The sequence below is a fragment of the Podarcis raffonei genome, chromosome 15 (assembly GCF_027172205.1).
Source record: "Podarcis raffonei isolate rPodRaf1 chromosome 15, rPodRaf1.pri, whole genome shotgun sequence".
Taxonomy (NCBI): Eukaryota; Metazoa; Chordata; class Lepidosauria; order Squamata; family Lacertidae; genus Podarcis; species Podarcis raffonei.
Window position 1 is genome coordinate 2,089,278 of NC_070616.1, and position 22,577 is coordinate 2,111,854.

Below are 22,577 nucleotides of genomic sequence, written 5' to 3' on the forward strand. Positions count from 1 at the left end.
AGGAGGCCCCTATCTGCAGGAGGGGGCTCCCTGGCCTCCCAAGCTTGGTAATATGGGGAATGGCCACAGCTCAGTGGCAGAGCCCCTGCCTTGCATGCAGAAGTTCCCAGGTTCAAGCCCCAGAATCTCCAGGTAGGGCAGAGAAGCGTTTGAAATTTGCCATGCGCATTTTGTACCTGGCTACTGGCCACCTGCAAGCAAGTGAAGGTGTTTGGGCGCCAGGATGGCATCTGACATCACCATCTAGAGGTGCCTGCCTGGGGATCCTTGGATCTGGACTGTTTTCACACACTAGCAACGCATCCTGTGGGATTCTATCCATTCTATTTTATCTGCACAATCAGAATGAAGTGTAGGAACCCCAAAGTCCTAATGAAAAGCACAACTTTCTAGTTGTTTGGCCCCAAAATAGCAACTGGATGTTCTGTTCTGCCGACTGTATCCCCAGTTTAAGGAGCTATTTAGCACCTGGCTTATATATTTGAGTTTTTAACACCGAGGCAGAGATTCTCCAATATGTCCTAGGAGCATAGGATCACAGGGAGCAGCCACATACAGAGTCCAGACCATAGGTCCATCTAGCTCAGTTTTGCCATCACTGACTAGCAGCATCTCTTAAGTGTTCCAGGCAGGCTTCTCTCCCAGCTTTACCTGGAGATGCCATTGGGGAATGAACCTGGGGCCTTCTGCACACAAAACAGATGCTCTGCCACTGAGTTGTTATGGCCTTTCCCCAAACTCTGTGCAATCTGACTCAGAATGAGGCCGCTTCCTATGTTCCCAGCACTCAGCAGCGTCAGAAGCAGCAAAGCCACACACAGGAGCATCAGAATCGCCCTGCTGGATCAGGTCAAGGGGGGGTCTGTGAAGTTCAGCTTTCTGCTTTCATGGTGGCCAAGCTGATGCCCCCTCTAGCAGGACTCTCTCCACCTGCAACTTCCAGCAAGTGGTATCCAAAAACAAGACTCCCACGCCCTGCTTCCTTGCCAAAAACTGGTGCTCCAAGCATCAAGGCTTTGTTTGGGCAGGAAGCCAGTGAACCAGTGGGGTTTTTGCACCAGGGAGCAGTGACAGTGGGGCGGGGGGGGGAAGAGAAGAGGAAAAGGCGTTAAAAGCCATCCCCACCAAGGCTGGCAACTGCCCAGTTGTTGGTAGGAGACTGCAAGGCCTCTGCAAATGTAAAAGCTCCATTTGCTGACACAGACTTCTTGTGCAGCTATTCCTGGACAGCCGTCTCTGATAGCAGAAGCCCCCCCGCCCTTCCCCAGCTGAGAGAGCCGAAGGGTCTGAGAAGGTGCTGAGAAGCGGAAGCCCTGAAAGTAGAGAGCTAGAGGCTAAGAGCAGCAGGGGCAGTCTGAGGTTCTGGGGAAGGGCGTATGCCTTGCAGCAGAACAGGAAAACCACAAAAGCCTCTTATGGAGCCAAGCGTAAAAATGGGGTGGGGGGAAGAAAGATGGTTTACGCTCCCCCCAGCGCAAGAATAAAGAGCAGGGAGCTAAAACAAGACAGCAGGCCGAGCCAAACTCAAGTTGTCTCCAAACCTGCATGTTTGGAATTGGGTTCAGGAACAGACAGCAGAGCATGGTGAACTCACCTGTGGGGGGGGGGGAATCATCTGAAAACAAGAGTGCAAATTTGGAAGATTGCAGGGGGTTGGACTAGATGATCCTTTGGCTCCCCTCCAACTCTACAATTCTATTATTCCAATTATTATATCTATTCTGTGGATGTTTTTATACGAGGCATTTCCCAAGGGGCTAAGAACAGCATACAAGGCTCCCCTTACCCATTTTCACAATAGCAACCCTACTTGCCATAACGGCTGCTGGAGGCAGCAGGGCTTCTGAATACCAGGAGGGGCAAATGCTATTGTACTGGGGTCCCACTTGCAGGCTTCCTATACGCAACTGGTTGGCCACTGTGAGAACAGGATACTGGACTGGATGGGCCCCCTGGGCCTGATCCACTAGGCTCTTCTTTATGTTCTTAACTGCTTTGTTTGGGGAGGAAACAACAACCCCCAGGCAACTTTTCAAAGTGATGGGGCTGGGGGGGGGGGAAGACACCCATCTCTCACGAAAGCTACTTTCCCATGCACACTTCTGCAGCAATAATCCCCCAGTAAGGACAGGGTATCAGAAGGGGCTCCCAGCACAGAGCTGTGTAGCCATACAGGCTGCAGCCCCACACCGCTTGTTGGGTGGCTGAAGCCCATTCCTATACTTGAGAGTTACTCTGAAGCAAAAGCGCTCAGACCAGCAACTCAAACCACCACAAAGCTTGGATTCAAGGTTCGCTCGAAGCTGCCCCTTGCACGTCTTCCCTCTCCCATAGCACAATTGCTCCAAAATTTGCTAACCTGGGAGCCCTCCAGGTGCTCCGGCCTGCAACTCCGGCGAGCCAGCCAGCGCAGAGCTGTAGCCTGAAACATCTGGAGGGCAACAGCTGGGGAGGGCAGGTCCGGGCAAACACAGCTTGCTGAGCTCCCTAAGTTAACTTCCGACCTAAACCCCATTTTCCTCTCATTTTCTGCGCACGCGCTCGCACACCCACCCACCCCTCAGCGCGCACAGGATGTTCTTTGGGGCAGGAGCGGCGTCGCGACGGATGAGACCCCAGTTTCTTCTATCCTCTCTGCCCTGCGCCCCCAACAGGAATGGGAGAAATATATCCGAAATAAGCAAGGAGATTCGACTCGCCCGCCCAGAGTCTCCTCCTCTGACTCTTTGCTTTACCCGAGATGACTTCCTAAAAAAATTGGCAGCAGAGAAAGGAGAGGAAAAAGGGAGGAAAAGAGCGGGGGGGGGGACTGGACCCAGATAAATCAAACGGCTTCTGCGCTGCAGTACGCGGAGCCACCGCTGGCGCTGGCAAGGGGACGAGAAAAGTGTATGGGGGGGGGCGAGGAGGAAGAGAGAGAGAGAGAATGTAAGAGTCTCAATCCGTGTCTGGGAAAAGGAGGAAATGACCCCATACGTTTGGGGAGGGGGTGCCCAACCATCCTGCTAACTTCCTAGTAACTGGGGCTGGAGGGGGAGAGAAGCGGCGGCGGTACTCACAGCTGGTTGATGGCGTTCTGGGAGATGACGGCGTCGTCGGAGAAGTAGGGGATCATCTTGGGGGGCCGGCGGCGGCGGCGGCAGAGGGGGCAGGCCGGGGCGGCGGAAGGGGGTCGGCCGCTGCCGCCTGCTCCTCCTCGGCCCCCGCCGCCTTGCTGTCTCCGCCGGAGCCCGCGCAGGGTCATAGGGGGCTGCGGGGTCCCCGCCGGAGAGCGCGGAGCATGGGCGCACCAGGGCGCACGCCGGGGAAGAGAGGAGCGCGGCTGGCTGGCTGGCAGCGCAGGCAAGAGGCTGGCGAGCTGCTTGCGCTCCGGCGCCGGCAGCGGCTTCTGGCGTGTCCGAGGAGCGCCCGCCCTCCTGGCCTCCCCAAGCCGGCCCGGCGCGCAGTGCGCAAGGGCGAGCGGGCCCAACTTCGCCTCTGGGCCGGCCCAGGGGCGGGGCGCGCGGGCGTCCCTTCGCCGGCCACGAGGAGAGGCGGGAGCTGCACCAGCACCAAAGGCCGGCCGGGGCGCGCCTTGCCTCTCCGCGGCTCCCCAAGGCGGCAGCGGCAGCTCAGCCACGCGGCCTTGGGGACGATGCCGGGGCGTCCGGTCGCCTCCCTCTCCCGTCAGACGGGGGGCAGAGAGGGGCAGCCCGGCTGCGTCGCGCTCTTCCCCGCAGTTGGCAACCGCCTTCCTCTGGGAAGTCCGCAAGCATGGCTAGGGTGCAGAGGCGCCGTGCCTTGGAGCCACTGATAGCCTTCACCTCCATGCATTTGTCTCTCTCCCCCCCCCCCCCAGCCACTTTTAAAAGCATCCCAGGGTGGCGCACTCCGCGCCCCCTGCCCCCCTATAGAGGACGCCAATATATGTTGACGTCTGGAAACCAAGCCTGGTGAGGAACAGCTGGAGTTGCTGGATATGTTTAGCCTGGAAAAGAGGAGACCGAGAGGAGATATGATGGCCACCTTCAAATACCGTATATAAGACTCACTTTTTCCCTCCTAAAAAGTAAGGGGAAATGTGTGTGCGTCTTATGGAGCGAATGCAGGCTGTGCAGCTATCCCAGAAGCCAGAACAGCAAGAGGGATTGCTGCTTTCACTGCATAGCGATCCCTCTTGCTGTTCTGGCTTCTGAAATTCAGAATATTTTTTTTCTTGCTTTCCTGCTCCAAAAACTAGGTGCGTCTTGTGGTCTGGTGCGTCTTATAGAGCGAAAAATACGGTATATCAAGGGCTGTCAGATGGAAGAGCGAACAAGCGTGTTTTCTCCAGTTCTGGAGGGTAGGACTCGAACCCATAGCTTCCAAGTTATAAGAAAGGAGAGGCCAACTAAACATCAGGAAAAACTTTCTGACAGTAAGGGCTGTTCAAAGTGGAACGGTCTCCCTTGAGAAGTGGTGGACTCTCCTTCCTTGGAGATTTTAAAGCAAAGGTTGGATAGGATGCTTAAGTTGTGACTTTCTGTATGCAAGGTGGATGCTCTGCCATCAAGCTGGGGTCCTTCGCCAAAGAAGGTTTCAGGCAGCAAATTCCAGATGGCCATGTACTGTGTGCCTAGGCACCTTCCCGTAACAAAAAGCTTTAGCTCCGTGACAGAACACCCGCTTTGCATGCAGAAAGTCTGAGGTTTCAATCCCTGGCAGCATCTCCTGGTGCAGCTGGGAGAGACCCCCCTGCCTGACACCTTGGAGAGCTGCCACTGCTGCCAGTCAGTGTAGGCAATGCTGAGCTAGGCAGACGAACGGTCTAGCAGCTTTCTTATGCTGTCTGTCCTGAATCTCCCACTGTCTACCTTCTGATTGTAGTTCTTGCCTTCAGGCCCTCCAGCCTCTTGTTCTCACAGCAGCCAACCAAAGACCATGGCAAACACTCAAGCAGGACCTGGGTGCAAGAGCCACTCTCCCATCCTGTGGTCTCCATCAACTGGCATTCAGAAGCATTGCCGCTTCCCACCATGAAGGCAGAGTCGCCCTCTCCTCCATGAATTTCTTTTAGGAGAAAAGCAGGAAAGCTAGGGACCTCCACATGTCATGGAGAGAACACAGAAAATAGACTTGGAAGGCACCACAAAGATCATCTAGTCCGGTGTTTCCCAACCTTGGGTCTCCAGCTGCTTTTGGACTACAAATCCCATCTTCCCTAGCTGGCAAGACCAGTGGTCAGGGATGATGGGAATTGCAGTCTGAAACCAGCTGGAGACCAAAGGTTGGAAAACATTGATCTAGTCCAGCCCCTTGCAATGCAGGAATCTTTTGCCCAATCTGGGGCTTGAACCCACAACCTTGAGATTATGAGTCTCATGCTCGTTGTTGCAGTTCAGCTCCCAGCTGGGCCCAGGATAGATGTCAAGCAACATCTGAGCTCCATGCCCTGCTCTAAGAAATGGCATTTTGTGGTGCCTGGGAGAGATGGAGAGATGTCTCTGCTTAAGAATGTCTCCCTCTTAAGAGAGGGAGGAATGTCTCTTAGAGCAGGGACGGGGACGTGGGACCTCAGCATGGTCAACAATTATGGGATCTGGATACGTGGAGGGTGGCAGGCTCCACTTCTAATGCCCATCAGCATCCTTGACCCATTGGGATGTTTTGCTTCTCAATATTCTCTGGTTGGCCTCTGTTATTTTCTCCTACCAATAGAGAACCTACAAAAGGACTATATGGGCTCTTAAAGGCAAAGATAAAGGTAAAGGGTGCCCTGACCGTTAAGTCCAGTCGTGGCCGACTCTGGGGTTGCGGCGCTCATTCAAACCGCCGACCTTCTGATCGGCAAGTCCTAGGCTCTGTGGTTTAACACACAGCACCACCCACGTCCAATATGGGCTCTTAGGTACCCTATAAGGGAAAAGGAGCAGTTTTTTTCTTATAACATGGGAGTTGGTGCCCGACCACACCTGGGCAGCCCTCCAGGTTCCCCAACCCTGCTTTCAGGTGTGCCTATAAAAAGCAGCTGCCCTCCCCGCCCCTGTTTCAAACACTGAACTCAGAGGGCAGTTCTGTGTGTCACACAGCTGGGGAAAGTAAAGAGGCCTTTTGTCTGCTATTTAATTTATTTATTTATTTAAAAAACAGGTTTTATTATGACCCACGGCAAAAAGGAAGGGCTGTGTGGAGGAGCTCACAGATGCTGCACTAAAGCCCCTGTCAAAGCATTCAGAAGGCATTAGCGGCTTGCGCATGATGGACTCGTGCAGAGGAAAGCTCGTGCCACAAAAACCAGGGAGGGGATTGCAAAGAAGTAAGAGAGAGAGAGAGAGAGAGAGAGAGAGAGAGAGAAAGAGAGAGAGAGAGAGAGAGAGAGAGAGAGAGAGAAAGAAAGAAAGAAAGAAAGAAAGAAAGAAAGAAAGAAAGAAACTACACTTACACCATATCTTTACAGAAAGGTAGCCGTGTTGGTCTGCCATAGTCAAAACAAAAAATTTTCCCCCCTTCCAGTAGCACCTTAAAGACCAACTAAGTTAGTTCTTGGTATGAGCTTTCGTGTGCATGCACACTGAAATCTATCTGAAGAAGTATCTGAAGAATCGTGCATGCACACGAAAGCTCATACCAAGAACTAACTTAGTTGGTCTTTAAGATGCTACTGGAAGGAAAAAAATTTTTTTGTTTTGACCATATCTTTAAAGCACAATGATGCCACTTTAAGCAGACATAGCTTCCCCAAAGAATCCTGGGAAGTGTAGTCTGTGAAGGGTGCGGAGTGTTGCTAGGAGAGCCCTTATTTCCTCAAAGAGAGCTACAATTCACAGAGTGGTTTAACAATCAATTCCTTTCCACAGGGAGCTCCAGGAATTGTAGTTGTATGAGGGGGAAATAGGCATCATCTCCTGCCAACTCTCAACACCCTGAATCCAGCTCCCAGGATTCTTTAGGGGAAGCCATGACTGTTTGAAGTGGCATCAGAGTGCTTTAATGTATGGTATAACCAGGCCAGAGAGACTTTTGCCAGCTTGGTAGGGGCTGCAGTAATGATGAAATGAGCGGGGTGATGCTTCCTAGCTTTATTTCAGGTATAGGGAAGCTCTTGCAGGACCCCCAGCACCTGTCATAGCCAGCAGGGCCAATGATCAGGGATGGGAGGAGGTGGAGACTACCAACACCTGGAAGGCAGAGGCGACCCTAGGCTCCCTTGCACCCTTGGCAAGGAGATGTATCAGCACCTCCAAAGGCAGGAGAAACCATGGACCAGAAACTTTAAAGGTTTCCTTGTCATTGCCTTTTGCGCTCCACCATGCTTCAGTTTGTATTAAATGCTTAGCATTTCTGCAGAGCAGGGGGTAAAGGTAAAGGGACCCCTGACCGTTAGGTCCAGTCATGGCCGACTCTGGGGTTGCGGCGCTCATCTCGCTTTACTGACAGAGGGAGCCAGCGTACAGCTTCCATGTCATGTGGCCAGCATGACTAAGACGCTTCTGGCAAACCAGAGCAGCGCACGGAAACGCCGTTTACCTTTCTGCCGGAGCGGTACCTATTTATCTACTTGCACTCTGACGTGCTTTCGAACTGCTAGGTTGGCAGGAGCAGGAACTGAGCAACGGGAGCTCACCCCGTCGCGGGGATTCGAACCGCCAACCTTCTGATCAGCAAGTCCTAGGCTCTGTGATTTAACCCACAGCGCCACCCGTGTCCCATGCAGAGCAGGGGGTGGGGAACCTGAATGGCCCTCCCAGGTGTTGCTGGAGTCTGGAGTGAAGTCCAGTCCAACAACGTCCGGGGGTTCCCCACACAGTTCTCTATTGCAGATTCAAACCAAACTCTGCTCTCTGCTCAGCTAGGAATTTTCTTCCTGCGTATTCCACCCAGTGAACAGTCCTGACCAATGGCATCTCCAGAGATCTGCCCTGCAGTTTAAGAGGGAGTTACATTTCCCAGTGACCCAGCTTCAGCCTTTCCAGCCAAGCCCCAAAATTTATTCTCCTTCGTAGGGGCTCAGAGTGCCTCTGAGCAAAGCCAGCGTCCTTCCCTTGCCACTCAGACTGGGGCGCAGGAGAGGCAGCCCAGCCCAGCCCGTTTCACTTTTTAGGAAGTCCAAATGTTGGGTTTTCCAGCATGCAAGCTCACTCCTTTGGTACCCGCCCCCCAGTCGTAAAAGAGAGAGCAAGCATATGGTGGGAGGCTGACAGAGCCCCTTCCTCTCTTTCTTTCTCTCTGTGCAAGAGGATGGCAAAAGGTCACCAGAAACAGGATGGGGAGGCTGGACCCACAGGCAAATTCTTGCTTTAGCAATAACTTGCAGCTATGCAAATCTTTTTGACGGGAAAGAGGCAAAATTCACCCCAAGCTGTGAGTTGCTCTTGTGAATTTTAAAAGGAACAAAACACAAACACACACCCGTTCCACTTTAATCCAGAGGTTCCCAAAGTCTACTGCTCTTATCGCTTTCAATGCTACTTCCTTTGGTAATGTTTGCTTGCATTTACCATTCTGGGTTGCCACAAGTCACAAGATAGCCAATGATTGGCAACAGCGATCTATTTCGTTGTAACTTAGTTATCTTACGTCTGCGGTAGGTGAAGGTTTGTGCGTGCTCGGCAAGTGTTTCGTGCTGTAAACTTCCTTCACCCTCATGTTTTCGTTCGTAAGAATGTGTAAGAATGTTTTTCATGCAACATCTGGCATCACTGGATCAAGTTCAGGAGTTCTGCTGAATTAACTAAACTAAATAGTTTTAATTGGATTTTGAGTAACGGTGCAATCAATCTTTACTGTTTTGAATTTTATTGTGTTATTATCTTCCTGAGTGGGTCATGCAAACCACTGTTCTGAATAACGCTTTTTATAAGGTAGGGGGCACTGGGGATGCGTTTATGGAATCAAGGGGGCGGTGGTCAGGAAACAGCCTGGGAATCACTGCTTTGATCAGATGTACTAACCTCTCCCTAAAGAAAGGAAAAGTTCAGATCCTCCGTTTCCCCCTTCCCAGCAATAAGTTTGTGTGTTTTTCAATGTAGCTATTTCATCTTCATCTGGAATTTGAGAAAGATCTCCCGTTTATTTGTTTCAAAAGCCACACAAATTTTGGGAAGCGGCCACATAAACCCATCCTCTCAATTTCTTAGGGGGGGGGTGGCATCCAGACATCAGATTTGCCACCATGTGCAAATACTGAAACAGCAGTTTGCCTGCCTACAACCCATCGTAGGGCGTCTTGGAAATTGCCTGGCAATCTGCCATTTAGAAAGGACAGGCCGAGCACACCCGTCTCCCCACAGTGCTACTGACTAGCCCCATAAGGCTACCAGCTGCTTCCTAAATCACTCAGGTTTTTCCTGGGGAAAACCTCCTGCCGTGAGGCAGCATAAAAAAACCAAGCCAACAGATGTTTTCAAACTTTAATACTTTTGTGCTGTAAACTTGAAATATTTTTGACAAGTACTGCAAATGTGAATCTTTGTGGGGAAAGACTGGAACCCGAAACAATGTTTTCTAAGGACTGTCAAGTCTGGGGAAAATCTGGGCCACTTTCCCTTTAAAAAGGGGAAACATGTGGCCCACATGTGGCTCTCCAGATGTCTGTGGACTCCCAACTCCCCATCAGCCAGTATAGCCGGTGGTCAAGGATGATGCTGGATCAGAACATGAGAACATAAGAAGAGTCTGCAGGATGAGGCCAGTGGCCCATCAAGTCCACCATCCTGTTCTCACAGTGGCCACCCAAATGCCCCTTATGGGAATCCCGCAAGCAGGATTCAAGCACCAGAGCCCAAGACCCTCTCCCCTCCTGCAGTTTCCAGCAGTTTTTATTCAGGAGCATTGCTGCAGAGGCAGAGCATAGCCACCCTGGCTAGTAGCCATCATAGCCATGAATTTGTCCAATCCTCTTGATGCTACCTCTGCAACCTCTGGAGGGCCAGCCCACCGTCCCTCCACTTTAAGGCACACGCAGATCTCAGCCCCACTGTACAGCCATATTATTATTTTTTTAAAAAGAAATCCAGTTTGCCTGGCTGAATTTCCACCTGTGCAGCTACTAAAAATTTAGCCAGCTAGCCCTGATGATCATCTAATGCTTATTGGATGGATTTCCCCCCTAAATTGATTTCTGTTTCTTGATTTTATTGTTATTTACGCTTTATACCGTATTTTATGCTGGGTTTTTTTTGTAGCATCAATTAAGTGTTTTAAATTTGTTGTTAGCCACCCTGAGCCCGGTTTCCTGAACCGGGAAGGGTGGGGTATAAATAAAAAATTATTATTATTATTATTGTTGTTGTTGTTGTTGTTGTTGTTGTTGTTGTAGTTGTTGTTATTAAGTTTGTGCTTCCTGCAATGAGGGCAGAATGAACTCTGGTTAAACATCATTCTTTTTTTAAAAAAAAAGAGAGAGAGAGAAAGAGAGAAACAGATGGAAACTGCAGCCGCTACATAACTGCACGCGCTTCCCCATAATAAGTATATCAGAACTGGAGCACACGCTTCCCCCTCCTGCTAATGAACATGCCAGCCTACACTTTGCGTACAGCCCTGAAGACGCTGCGCTCCATTTATCACGGTGGGGAAAGGTGCATCATCTCTTCCGCTGGTGTTTGCACAAGGAGAACCGCTATGAGGAGGCAATAACCCAGCAACGTAAGAATGCATCGTTGCTCAAGGCACTCACTGGAGCTAGGTGCAGGGGGGGGCAGGTCCAGCCACTGGCACCCCCCCCCGTTAAATAGTATATTCTCTGTCAGAGGTTCTGCTCTGCCTCCACAGTTAGAGGCAGTGATGCTTCTGAATCCCAGTTGCTGGAAACCACAGAAGCGGAGAGGGCTCTTGTGCTCAGATCCTGTTTTGGGGCTTTCTGGGGGATGGGGGGGGACCTGGGTGGCCGTAGTGGGTTAGACAGCAGCTGTTGCAGGTGGGCGGTTTTAGACCCCAATTGCAGAAATTGTTTTATTGCTTTTAGTTTCCCAGAGACATTTTTTTGGTGAAGCTTTTGTCCGCGAAGCAGTTTAAATAGACCTGCAGAAATAAACCAGACAGCTCCCTAACGCTCCAACCTGCTGTTTCTCTAGCTGGAATGCCATTGGGCATGTGTAAAGTGTTGCATGTTTTCTTTAGGCCTAAAATAAATTTTAAAATTGGCACCACCAGCTTGAGAAGGCAGTTTCCAGAATTGATAGGATGCAACACAGTGCTTGGAATTATGAGTTTCTTGTGGAGAGAGCTTACAATTTTTTTTGGGGGGGGGGTACCATTTTCTGCTTGAAGCAAGTCAGGTTCATGACTCCTGGAGGCCCCCCCCCCGCCCGCCCCATGTAATATCCTGGACAGGAGCAGGCTTTGGAGTGGATCAGAAATCCAAGCAGATGTCTTGGTCTGATAAGAGGCAGGCAGGGAATGCAAATGAGGAGAGATAAGTGGCCTGGGAAGCCTTCTGACTCTGCCTGGAAAGACAGGGGAAGGTATCCACTCCAAGGTACATTCTCTATAATGTATATAATGGCAGGTGGGCAGGAGGGAAGGAAACCACTCCAAACCAAACCAAACCATCTAGCCACCCCTGACAAAAGAGGCATGGAGGCAATGGGTCCACTGCAAATTCCTCCTCCATCTGCCTTGCAGAAGCATGAAGCTGGACACAGCGGTTCAGAGAGTGAGCTGTGAAGGCGATGAAGTAAACACCTGCCCCAGATTCAGCTCCCCCAGACTCACAAGGTAGCCTGGAGCTGGCCTCTTCTTAAAGAGGACCCACAACTCAGTGGCAGTGAGCCTGACTGGCACGCAGAATGTCCCTGGCAGCAGGCAGGGCTGGGGAGAGGCCCTTGCATGAAATCCTGGAGAGCTAGACAGCCCATCTTAAGCAGCTCGATTATGTTCCTGTTTAACTCGGATCTGAAAACCATGAGGACTAGGATCTTGTTTTATGTTAATGGGAAGGAAGCTGGTTCAGGGGTGGAGCACCTGCTTTAACTGTGAAAGCTGGAATCTCCACTCCATGGTCCAATCCCTCGCATCTCCAGGGCTGGGTAAAGACTCCCCCCACCCCTACGTGAAACCACGGAGAGCCACTGCCAGACAGTGTGGGCAATACAGAGCTGGATGGAGCAAGGGTCTGCATTTGCCAGTTTCCTGGGCGTATAAGTAGGCTCCTGGCACCAAGAGAGACTGAAATGCTGGCAATTTCTGTGCAAGCCAGGCTTCCCAAGGGAAAAGGAGGCCCTGTGGTGTAGTGCTTGGAGTGTTGAATTTGGGAGACCAGGGTTCAAATCCCCATTCAGCTATGAAGCTCACTGGGTGTGAACCTGGGCCAGTCACACTGTCTCTCAGCCTAACCTACCTCGCAGGATTAATACTAATAGTAATCTGCCTTGACGCAAGTTGACTGTGCAATGAATGGTGGTGGGGAAGATTTCATTCAGATTTACGGGGGTGGGGGGTGGAATCTCGACTCTGCAACAAAAGAAAAACCTCAACCGTTCTCTGCTTGGGTTTATCTTCCCAGCCCCCCACCCCATTTCCGCTCCCCGCTGCCACTGCAAGAGGAAGTCCCAGGACAGAGGTCGGCGCATCAACAGCAGCCAGTCGTTTCCCATGGCAAGAAAGCATTTCAAATATGCCAGAATCGTTATCTCTCCCTCACACACACAAGTCAAGATTCAGCCCAGTGCACAATAGCCTTCCACTGAAAAGGAAAATTAAACCACACACACAGTTTCCTCTCTCGCCCAATCTTGCATGGCGGCAACAAGATTTGCTAGCCACCCAGTTTTTTTACAGAGGAACAAGGAGAAACAGGATTGAGGTCTCCCCTGCTACATAACTTTAGGGATGGGCAAATAGGTCCATTTCGACTTCTCTCAGTTTTTCATTTTTAAATGCAGTTCCCCACATTTCCACATGTTTTTTGGGGGGAGAGTCTGCATGAAAACCCATCAGCATTCTGGTGTGAATTTCTCCCACACATTTTGGAATGCGGTTTTTGCTTACTGCACACATATTTGTGGAGCCATTTCCTCCGACATGCTGTATTTTCACTAGATAAATGCATTTTGATCGATACCCTAATCCTAGGATGTGCATTTTTGTATGCGTTACTTTGCTGCATTGCAAAATTCATAGAAGTGAGAATTTCGAAGTGGGACGGCCTGCCTTTAGGTTCGCATACTGTGTTGCAAAGTGCAAATTAGGTGGGTTTGCCTTTAAATGCAAGCTTAATTGAATTTCCCCCTCAATATCTCTTGCATGCACACAAACACAGCAAGGGGTCTTCACTGGCTAGGTCAGCAGTGCAGAGTATGAAATACATTCAATAACGGGTGAGATCAGTTGGGGGGGGGGGAAGAACCTGTGGCCCTCCAGATGCAACTCCCAGCACCCCTTGCCCCTGGGGCCTCCCCAGCTGCCAAGGATGATGGGAACTGGGGTCCAAGAGCACCTGGAGGGCACCAGGTTCCCCATTCCTGCACAACAAAAACTAAACAGCAGAATCAGGACTGAGCCCAGGACCTTTTGCCTGCAAAGCAGGAGCTCTGCTGCAAGACCCCCTCAAGAGCATCTGGGGAAAACTCTGGCATGAAACCCTGGAAAGCTGCTGCCAGCCAGCATGGCGGATACTGGGCTGGCTGGGCCAATGGTCTAACTGCAGATGTTCCTATTTAAAATCAAGAGGTGGTGGCCTCTACTTCACTGGAGGTTTTTAAGCAGAGCTTGAGTGGCCGTCTGTCAGGGATGCTTTAGCTGGGATTCCTGCATTGCAGGGGGCTGGACTGGATGACCCCTGGGGTCCCTTCCAACTCTACGATTCTAGGAATCTTCGGAAAAGGGCCATAGCTCAGTGGAAGAACTGCTGCTTTGATGCAGAAGGTCCCAGGTTCAATCCCCGTTGGCATCTCCAGGTGTCTGTGCTTTCTATCTGTGGGGCTGCGGCAATCGAGGGCAGCTGAAACGGTACAAGAAAATGTATACAGGTGCAAGACGTACCTTCTGGGCTGGAACCGGCAGTCATCTTCCCCGCTGTCCGCCTCCTGCACACAGAAGAGAGGAGAGAAAAGGGAGATTAAGGTGCTTATTAAGATTAAGAGACAGCGTGTTGCTGTGGTTAAGAGCGTTGGACTAGGACCTGACGTCGGAACCTCACTCACAAAGTTCTCATTTGAGCCAATCAAGCTCTCTCAGCTTAACCTAGACCTTGCAGGGTTGTTGAGAGGATAAAAGCAGAGGGGAAAGGTTCTTATGTCGATTTACAAAGCTCTGAACAACGTAGGTCAGGGAGCACTTGAGCTCAGCTCAATCACTGAGCTCACCTGCAGGAGCATCTTAGGCCGTTTCCCGAGATCTCATTTGAAAACAATGAGAAATTGAGCCTTTAGTGTTGCTGGCCCAGCCTGGTGGAACTCTTGCATCCAGTTTCTTTTCAGCTTGAGGGCCGTATTCCAGCACGAGTGTCTTTCCGAGGGCCGCATGCTAGCGGTGGGCAGGGTCAAGGATAAAAATGTTCCCCAGCTTTGTACCATCGTACAAATTATGGGGCTTATATGGACACCCACACCTCTTTAGATGTTTCTGCTTTCTAGCTTCCATCGTCCCCGGCTGCTGGGACCCTGCGGTCTGGGGCAGCCAGCTCTCCACCCCTGACTTAGGCTGACTAGGGCTTCTATGTGGTTGTTCTAAAACCAAAACCTCCCTCTTTCAAACAAGCAAACAGCAAGGTCTTCCAGAACTGCCGCAAAACCTGTCTGTACCTGCTGGCATTTCAGCCAGAGTTATGATTATTATTAATCACCTGCCCTTCGCCCTAAGGTCCCAGGATGGGTCACAGCATCAAGACACAATAGTAAAAGAAATTTAAAACAATGAATCATCACAAAAATAAGGTGGGTCCTAAAAATCTGCAGCCTCAAGTGTCCAAAGCCAGGGTAAAGAGGCCCGTCTCCAGCATCCTCCAGAAGCTGGATAAGGAAGATGCCTGGCGCAGCACTGTGGGGAGGGAGTTCCACATCTTAGGGGCCACCATAGAGAAGGCCCTCTTCCCCTGGGCCACCCCACAAGCCTCTGAGGGTGGCACAACCACCAAGGAGACCCCCTCTGCTGACCTCAGGACCCAAGAGGAAAGAGGTGCCCTTTCAGGTATGTGGAGCCTGAGTCCTTTCGGGCTTTAAACACAAATGTGAGTACCTTGAATTGAGCCCGGAAACGAACTGGCAGCCAGAGCAGGATGTCCACAGCTGGTTCAGCCTTCCAGGCACCAGCCTGCGGATCTAACGTGCGTTTCGTTTTCCTCTTCAATGTTCCCCAAAGACGGAGGAACAGCCAGGCACATCTGGTGAGGCTGTTTTTTTCCCCTCTAACCCTCCCCCAACCAAAGAAAAAGCACATCCCAGATGTCAAAAACTGTGTGAACAAATAATTTTTAATATATAGGGCAGGGACGCTCAGCGAGGCCTCGCATTTGGCAGGGCAAGTGCCTTTCCCTCTGCGAGCCGCCAAGCCCCAGTTCCCGCAACGAGGTGTCAGGGTGTTCTGCCAGCTGAGCGCATGCCCGGCAGCCCAAAGCATTCTGGGACGCATCAGAGGCAGAGGAGGGGAAGGTTTTTTCTCCCCATCAGGCCACAGATCAGAGCAGAGAAGCCACTAAACCCACCTTGCTCATATCACCAGTCTTCCACGTTTAAGAACATCCAAAGAGCCCTGCGGCTGAATCAGGCCACCGAGCCCAGCATCCTGTCCTCGCAGCTGCCAACCAGGTGCCCCCATAGGAAGCCCCCGCAGGCAGGAGCCGAGGCTAAGGGCAGTGTTCCACCACCCCAATTGTGATTCCCGGAATCTGGAGAGAATGTAGCAATTGTGTCTAGGAGCTTTTGTCAGCGTCTTCACCAAAAATTTGTCTAATCCTTTTTAAAATTCATGCTAGCTGGTGGCCAAACAGAGATGGCTTGGAGGGGGGGGGCGGCTGGGAGGCTAGCAGAATCATGGTTTGCTTAAGCTCTTAGTGGAAGCAAGAACATATGACAATCTGGATGTTTAAATGGTTGCCATTTGTTGCTTTTAAAGGTTTTGTGCATATTCTGAACTGCTTTTGAGTTTTATGAGTTCTGTAAATGAGAGATGGTACATAAGTTCCACCCCCTTATAACAGGGTTGGGTGTACTTATAAGGGGGAAGGGTGAATTCAAGCAGGAAATGGATTCCCATTGGGGGATCTGGCTGGTCACTAAGAGAACAGGATGTTGGGCTAGGTGGACCATTGGCCTGATCCAGAAGAATCTTCTTATGTTCTTAAACAAAAGATCGGAAGCGAGGTCAACTCCCCAACAGTCTGCCCAGAGATGTCTCTGACTCCACACCCACCCACACGGTGCAAATAACACTTTAAAATCAAAGTTCTACACTCTTTCTTCCCTTCCAGCTCTACAGTTCTGTGATTCTTTCATTCCTTTGGCTGCCTGTACAGGTCGTGCTGGCTGGGAGTTGATAAGAGTACAGTCCAGGTTGGGAAAAGGCAGTTTTATGGAGAATCAGTGTGGTGCTGTGGTTAAAGCATCAGGCGAGGACCTGGGAGACCAGAGTTCAAGTCTTCACACAGCCATGAAACTCACTGGGTGACCCTGGAGTCAGTCACTAGGTCTCTCAGCCTAGCCTACCTCACAGGTGTTTCGTGGGGTTTAAATGAGAGGTAGAAAACGGTGGGACATCAATCAATCAATCAATCAATCAATCAATCAATCCTTGTTGCATTCCTACAATTTATTTATTTTAAGAGTTCCATCTGCCCCAATTTTTAGTTTTAGGCTTAAGGCACAACTGCATTTAAAAAGAAGGTGTATGGCGTTTTGTAATATCAGATTCCTTAAAAGACATAAACTTCTGGATAAGTCAACAGCATTGGTGTGGGGGAAGGAAGGGGGAAGAAACACAGTCGTCCCGTTCCCCCCCAGCTATGACTATAGGCCATCTCAGTCATCCCAAGTATGTCAGTCGTATCCTATCTGCCTTGGAAAAGGCAAGGAGCCACAGGAGCAGGACTTTGCAACAAGCCCTCTGGCCACAGAAAGGAACGGCCAGGAGAGGCTGGGAGCCGGACAAAAATTATGGGACCGCGCCACAGAGTATGCTGAGCATTTAAATTATCTGGGCTTGAAACACTCTCAAGGAGCAGGCCTGCCTTGACGTAAGACGCGCCAGAGATAGTCATCGGAGGTCAGGAAAAGATAAGAAAAGCACCCTCTTTTCCCCGCACCAAGGAGCCGAGAGGCTGAGATATTTGGAAACGTGACCATTTAAGGTCAGGAAGAAAACAGCCATGGCTTGGTGGTACAAGACTCTGCTTTGCATGCAGAAGGTCGCTGGTTCAGTCCCCAGGGGCATCTCCAAGGAGGGCTGGGAGAGAGAGACTCCCTGCCTGAAACCCCGGAGAGGCGCTGCTGCCAGCCAGTGTGGGCAATGCTGCGCAAGATGAATCAATGGTCTGTCTCCATATAAAGTAACTCCCTATGTTCCAGGGTCTCAAGTCAGATTTGGAGAAGGAAGCTGTGCTTCTTGAGGTGGGGAACACCCTGCTTGGAATGTCCTGGAGACCTGCCCCTAAAGGTGCAATGACCATTGGGAGGCTGGTAAAACTCCCCAGCCAGGAAAGGTGCCGCCATTTGGGACTTTTGCATTTAGAAATAAGATTAGGGTTTGGGGGGGGGTAATAGGCATGTGGGACGTGGGTGGCGCTGTGGGTTAAACCACAGAGCCTAGGGCTTGCCAATCAGAAGGTTGGCGGTTCGAATCCCCACGACGGGGTGAGCTCCCATTGCTCGGTCCCTGCTCCTGCCAACCTAGCAGTTCAAAAGCACGTCAAAGCGCAAGTAGATAAATAGGTACTGCTCCGGCGGGAAGGTAAACGCCGTTTCCGTGCGCTGCTCTGGTTCACCAGAAGCGGCTTAGTCCTGCTGGCCACACGACCCGGAAGCTGTACGCCGGATCCCTCGGCCAATAAAGCGAGATGAGCGCTGCAACCCCAGAGTCGGTCACGACTGGACCTAATGGTCAGGGGTCCCTTTATCTTTAATAGGCATGTATAAAACAATGCATGTAGTGTGAAGAAAGGGTGTAGGGAGAAGTTGTTTTCGCCCTCCTGGTCTTTCAGCAGAGCCGAAATGTCCCCATCTCCCTGTCTCTCCCCCCAACAGGTGTTCTTTGCATGCAGAAGGTACAGAATCCCAGAATTGTAGGAGGACTCAAAGGGTCATCTAGTCCAGACCCCCACAATGCTGCTGCCAGGTTGAATTATTAGCAACTGCAAGTTTGGGTTGGGGGGGGATCAGTTTGTATACACTGGGAATGACCCTTCTAAGCCTTGGCATGCAGCTGCTGCCAACCAGTGTCTACAGTACTGGCCCGGATGGACCACTGGCCTGACCTGACGTGGGGCAGCACCCTAAGTTTCCTTTCCAAGACAATCCTTTCCGAACGTGCCACCTTATCCCCACAACACCAACTGTAAGGTTGAAGCAAAGCTCATAAATTCCCTAAACTGAAAAATGGCCCGTCAGAGCATGGCCGAGCCTTGGCGTGCAATTTCAGATTACACCACTAGAGGGAAGCAGAGACAACAGGGAGGGCAGAGGAGTCTGGGGAAGGAGACCCTTGTGTCAATCCTCACCTGTTTTCTTATTCGGTTGGGAGGGAGGGGGTTAAAGAAGATGCCCTTGATTCAGAAACGATTTATCAATGGAACACTGGGCAGATAACTCAGCATTATTTACATGGACTGGCAGCAGCAGTCAGACAGGAGAAGTGTCCAGCCCCACACCTGGAGATGCCGCTGGGAAATTGAACTGCAGCCCTTGCACTAAAAGCAAAACAAGGTTCTAGTCCTCATGGCTCTGAACGAAAGGCTGGTTTAAATAGGAAGACGGGACAGTGACAGTGTCAGTATTCTCTATAGTGACTGGCAGCAAGGCCGGCTCTCTGGGGATTGGGAGAGATATGCTGGGGACCTCTTTGCATGCAAAGCAGGTGCTCCACCGGTGAGCTATGGCCTTTCCCCCAAGGCAGAGCAAAAGAAGAGCAGGCGTTTGGAAAGCTGGTGCGACTTTTAATCTGTTGTTGTTTGCTGGCATCCGTCTGTCTCTGGAGACAATGGAGGAGTGGGCCTTTGCGGGTGAACTCAATCTGTTTTTAGCCTGTTATTATTTAAACTTTCTCAAAGTGTTAAATTACTGCTGTTTTTCCCCCCTTACCGACGATTTTATTATTTCATCATTTTTTATAAACTTATTTGAGGGTTGTTGTTTTTTATACTCAGTTTCGTGAAATAAATATGCCACCCAACTGGCACCTCTATATTATACTATCTGCATAATTACTATCACTGCTACTGCATTTATACCCAGGCATTTTTCTGAGCTGGAACTTGGGGGAACTGAGTTCCCTTACCTTTTAAAAATCAAATCATTGATTCTTTCGCCTGAGCCAAAAACCCACTTATATCTGTAATCAATAAAGTTGTGGCCATTTGTAATCCAGATCATTGTCTGCCTGAGTTTATCAATCACAACTTCCATTTAACAACTGCCGGGGGGGGGGGGGCAGCGGCACTGCTACTGGGCCCGCAATAAACCAACAAATTTTGTAGTGAGTTCCACCACCTTTCCCCAGGAAAAAGCACTGTTTATAGTGCATCTTTTCTCCAAAGAGCTCAAGTGTGGCAGACACAATTCTCCTGACCTCCCTGTGAGGTAGGCTGGGGCAGAGAGAGGCAGCGGCTGGCCCAAAGTCACCCAAGTAGGGAATAGCTGAGTCATAGCTGAGCGGGGATCATTTGAACCCTGGTCTCCAAGGTCCCTATTCCAGCTCTCTAACCGCTTACACGAAAAAGTACAGTGGTACCTCGGGTTAAGGACTTAATTCGTTCCAGAGGTCCGTACTTAACCTGAAACTGTTCTTAACCTGAAGCACCACTTTAGCTAATGGGGCCTCCTGCTGCTGCCGCGCCACTGGAGCACAATTTCTGTTCTCATCCTGAAGCAAAGTTCTTAACCTGAAGCACTATTTCTGGCTTAGCGGAGTCTGTAACCTGAAGCGTATGTAACCTGAGGTACCACTGTATTGCTGCCTGACGCCCAACCATTTGAAGTACCACCCTGCTGAAACAAGAGCCCTTTTGGACACTGCCCAGGACGAAGGAAAATAAGGGTGGGCCAAAAAGGGATTTAACATACACACAAACAACTTTTTGGGGTATGCGTAAAGTAGATGTTTTGGCTGGTGGGTTGCGCGGGGCTTGGATTCCTGAAAAACCACCAGAAGCCTCTGAGAGGTCCTTGCTTCCAGCGCTGAAACATAAGCCACGGTCCCAAGTTCACACCGCAAGGACCGTAGCCAGCCCACAGGAAGGAGGGCAGCCAAGGGAGCAAACGGACTCCCCCTGCACTCTCACAGGCTGGAGAAGCAGCGGGAAGTTCGCCCGGGAGTTTTCAGGGCATGTTGTGCAACCCACAGCTGGAAACCGGGATGCAGCAGTCCCTTCCTACCGTGTCCACACACAGACACCCTGAACGTTCGCAGAGGATGCATTGTGCCCACCTGCTGGCCTGCAGATGTTTTGGAGCCAACGGCTGGTTGGAGGTGTGCTTGGCATCCCAGTCTCACCATGGCCAACTGGTTGCCTCTACTGGAAAACCAGAAACTGAGAGCAACAGCACTCCCCTCCTGCTATTCCCGGCAAGTGGGGTTCAGAAGCATTGCTGCCTCTGACAGTAGAGGCAAACCAGAGCCATCAGGCTTAGTAGCTACTAATAGCAGTCTCCATGAATTTGTCTAATCTCCTTTTAAAGCCATCTCCATTCCAAGGGGAAAGTCCAGCGTGGATTAAAATTTGAGAGAAATTTGATTTTGACTGCTGTGGGCATGAATCAGGAGGAGGGTTTCCTGCCCCAGCTACGGGATTGAATTAGTCGAACGGTGCCATTTCTATTCTCTCTCAGAATTGCAAATATTTTGGAAATGGCACTGGAATGTTTGGGGAAGGCTGAAAACTGGTGGGAAACCAAGTCGACGAGGTACAAAGCGGGTCAGCCTGCGACTGGATTTGCCAAGATCAAATTCCTTAAGCGTGCCCATTACATACAGCAATAAAGAGGGGGGAGTTGCAAACCATGCAGAGTGTGCCAAATGGCAATTCAATGAACACACACGGCAGCAGCAAAGGGGTGACTGACACAACCATCCTAGCGCTGTCAAGTTCATTATTGCCTGTCGTGGTGAGAGAGGAAACTACCGTCCTTATTCATGCCCCAAGCGGATGGAATCAAATCTCTCGATAACTTTTCAATTTGGCGGCTTCACGCCGGACTCTCCCCTTGAAGTTCCTGCTTTGGAGAATGGAGACTTCCTTCTCAGACTGACAGCCTGCTGGGCTGGCCTCTCTGTCTCTTTGAACCCAGAATCTTTAGATGATTCATGAATACCCAACCCATCCTTTGCCACAGCTTCCCAGACCTTCCAGTCTCCAACTTCTCCCAGTACGTGACACACTTTACTGATACCCTATGCAGGTCACACACACACAAAAAAGAACGACAGCTGGCCGCACTCACTGACCGCCAACGCACTCTTTGTTACTACGTTGCGCCACAAATTAGCATATTAAGGTCAACGATGCAGAGTCCCGCCTGTCGCAGAGATGTAACAAAGAAGACTGCTCTCTCAACGGGGGCATTTTCTCTTTCATGCAGGGGCTGCACTATTTTTTTGCTTTCAGCCATCAGAGCTAAAAACTTTGAAGCAACGGAAGAGACCTTTCTGATCTTAATGACGTCCACTCCTATCTCCCTCTCTATTACACACACAAACACACACGGGTTGCCATTTCCACAACCCAGAATCCTGTTTAATAAGTGCAGAAAGAACTTCCTCTAAGACAGTCATTCCCAAAGGGGTGCTGGGATTATAAGAGCGCCTGCGAGATGCTTCATGGGGGAGATTCAATTGTAAACCGTAAAACATAGGTTTGGGCCATTAAAATCAATACACATCAACAGAAGCACAGTGTCCCAATCGAGGGAAGTAATAGTCGCACTCTATTCTGCCTCGGTCAGGCCACACCTGTGTCTAGTTCTGGGAGCCACAATTTAAGAAGGATATGGACAAGTTGGAAGGTGTGCAGAAGAGGTCAACCAAGATGAAACCGGGCCAGATGAGGAACGGTTGAAGGAGTTGTTTAGGCTGGCAAAGTAGAGACTAGGAGGAGATACGAGAACCATCTTCCAATATTGCAAGGGCTGTCATGTGGAAGAGGCAACAAGCTCATTTTCTCCTGCTCTAGAGCATGGGTAGGCAAACTAAGGCCCGGGGGCCGGATCTGGCCCAATCACCTTCTCAATCAGGCCCACGGATGGTCCGGGAACCAGTGTGTTTTTACATGAGTAGAATGTGTGCTTTTATTTAAAATGCATCTCTGGGCTATTTGTGGGGCATAGGAATTCGTTCAATTTCCCCCCCAAAATATTGTCCAGCCCCCCACAAGGTCTGAGGGACAGTGGACCGGCCCCCTGCTGCAAAAGTTTGCTGACCCCTGGTCTAGAGGGTTGGACCCAAACCAATGGCTTCCAGTAACAAGAAAGGAGATT

General features: G+C 50.6%; 1 protein-coding gene across 6 annotated transcripts in view; it reads right to left on the reverse strand.

Annotated features, from left to right (window-relative positions):
• SSH2 (slingshot protein phosphatase 2) overlaps positions 1 to 22,577 on the reverse strand; it is a 120,646-nt gene that overhangs the window by 64,385 nt on the left and 33,684 nt on the right. For 3 of the 6 annotated variants that reach the window (XM_053366537.1, XM_053366538.1, XM_053366536.1), the window contains exon 2: positions 13,942 to 13,985. In XM_053366537.1, coding sequence (XP_053222512.1) covers positions 13,942 to 13,985 — 44 coding nt within the window. Of the gene's footprint in view, positions 1 to 3,059; positions 3,460 to 13,941; positions 13,986 to 22,577 lie in introns of those variants that run through there. The other 3 variants (XM_053366534.1, XM_053366535.1, XM_053366533.1) reach the window with 1 other exon arrangement.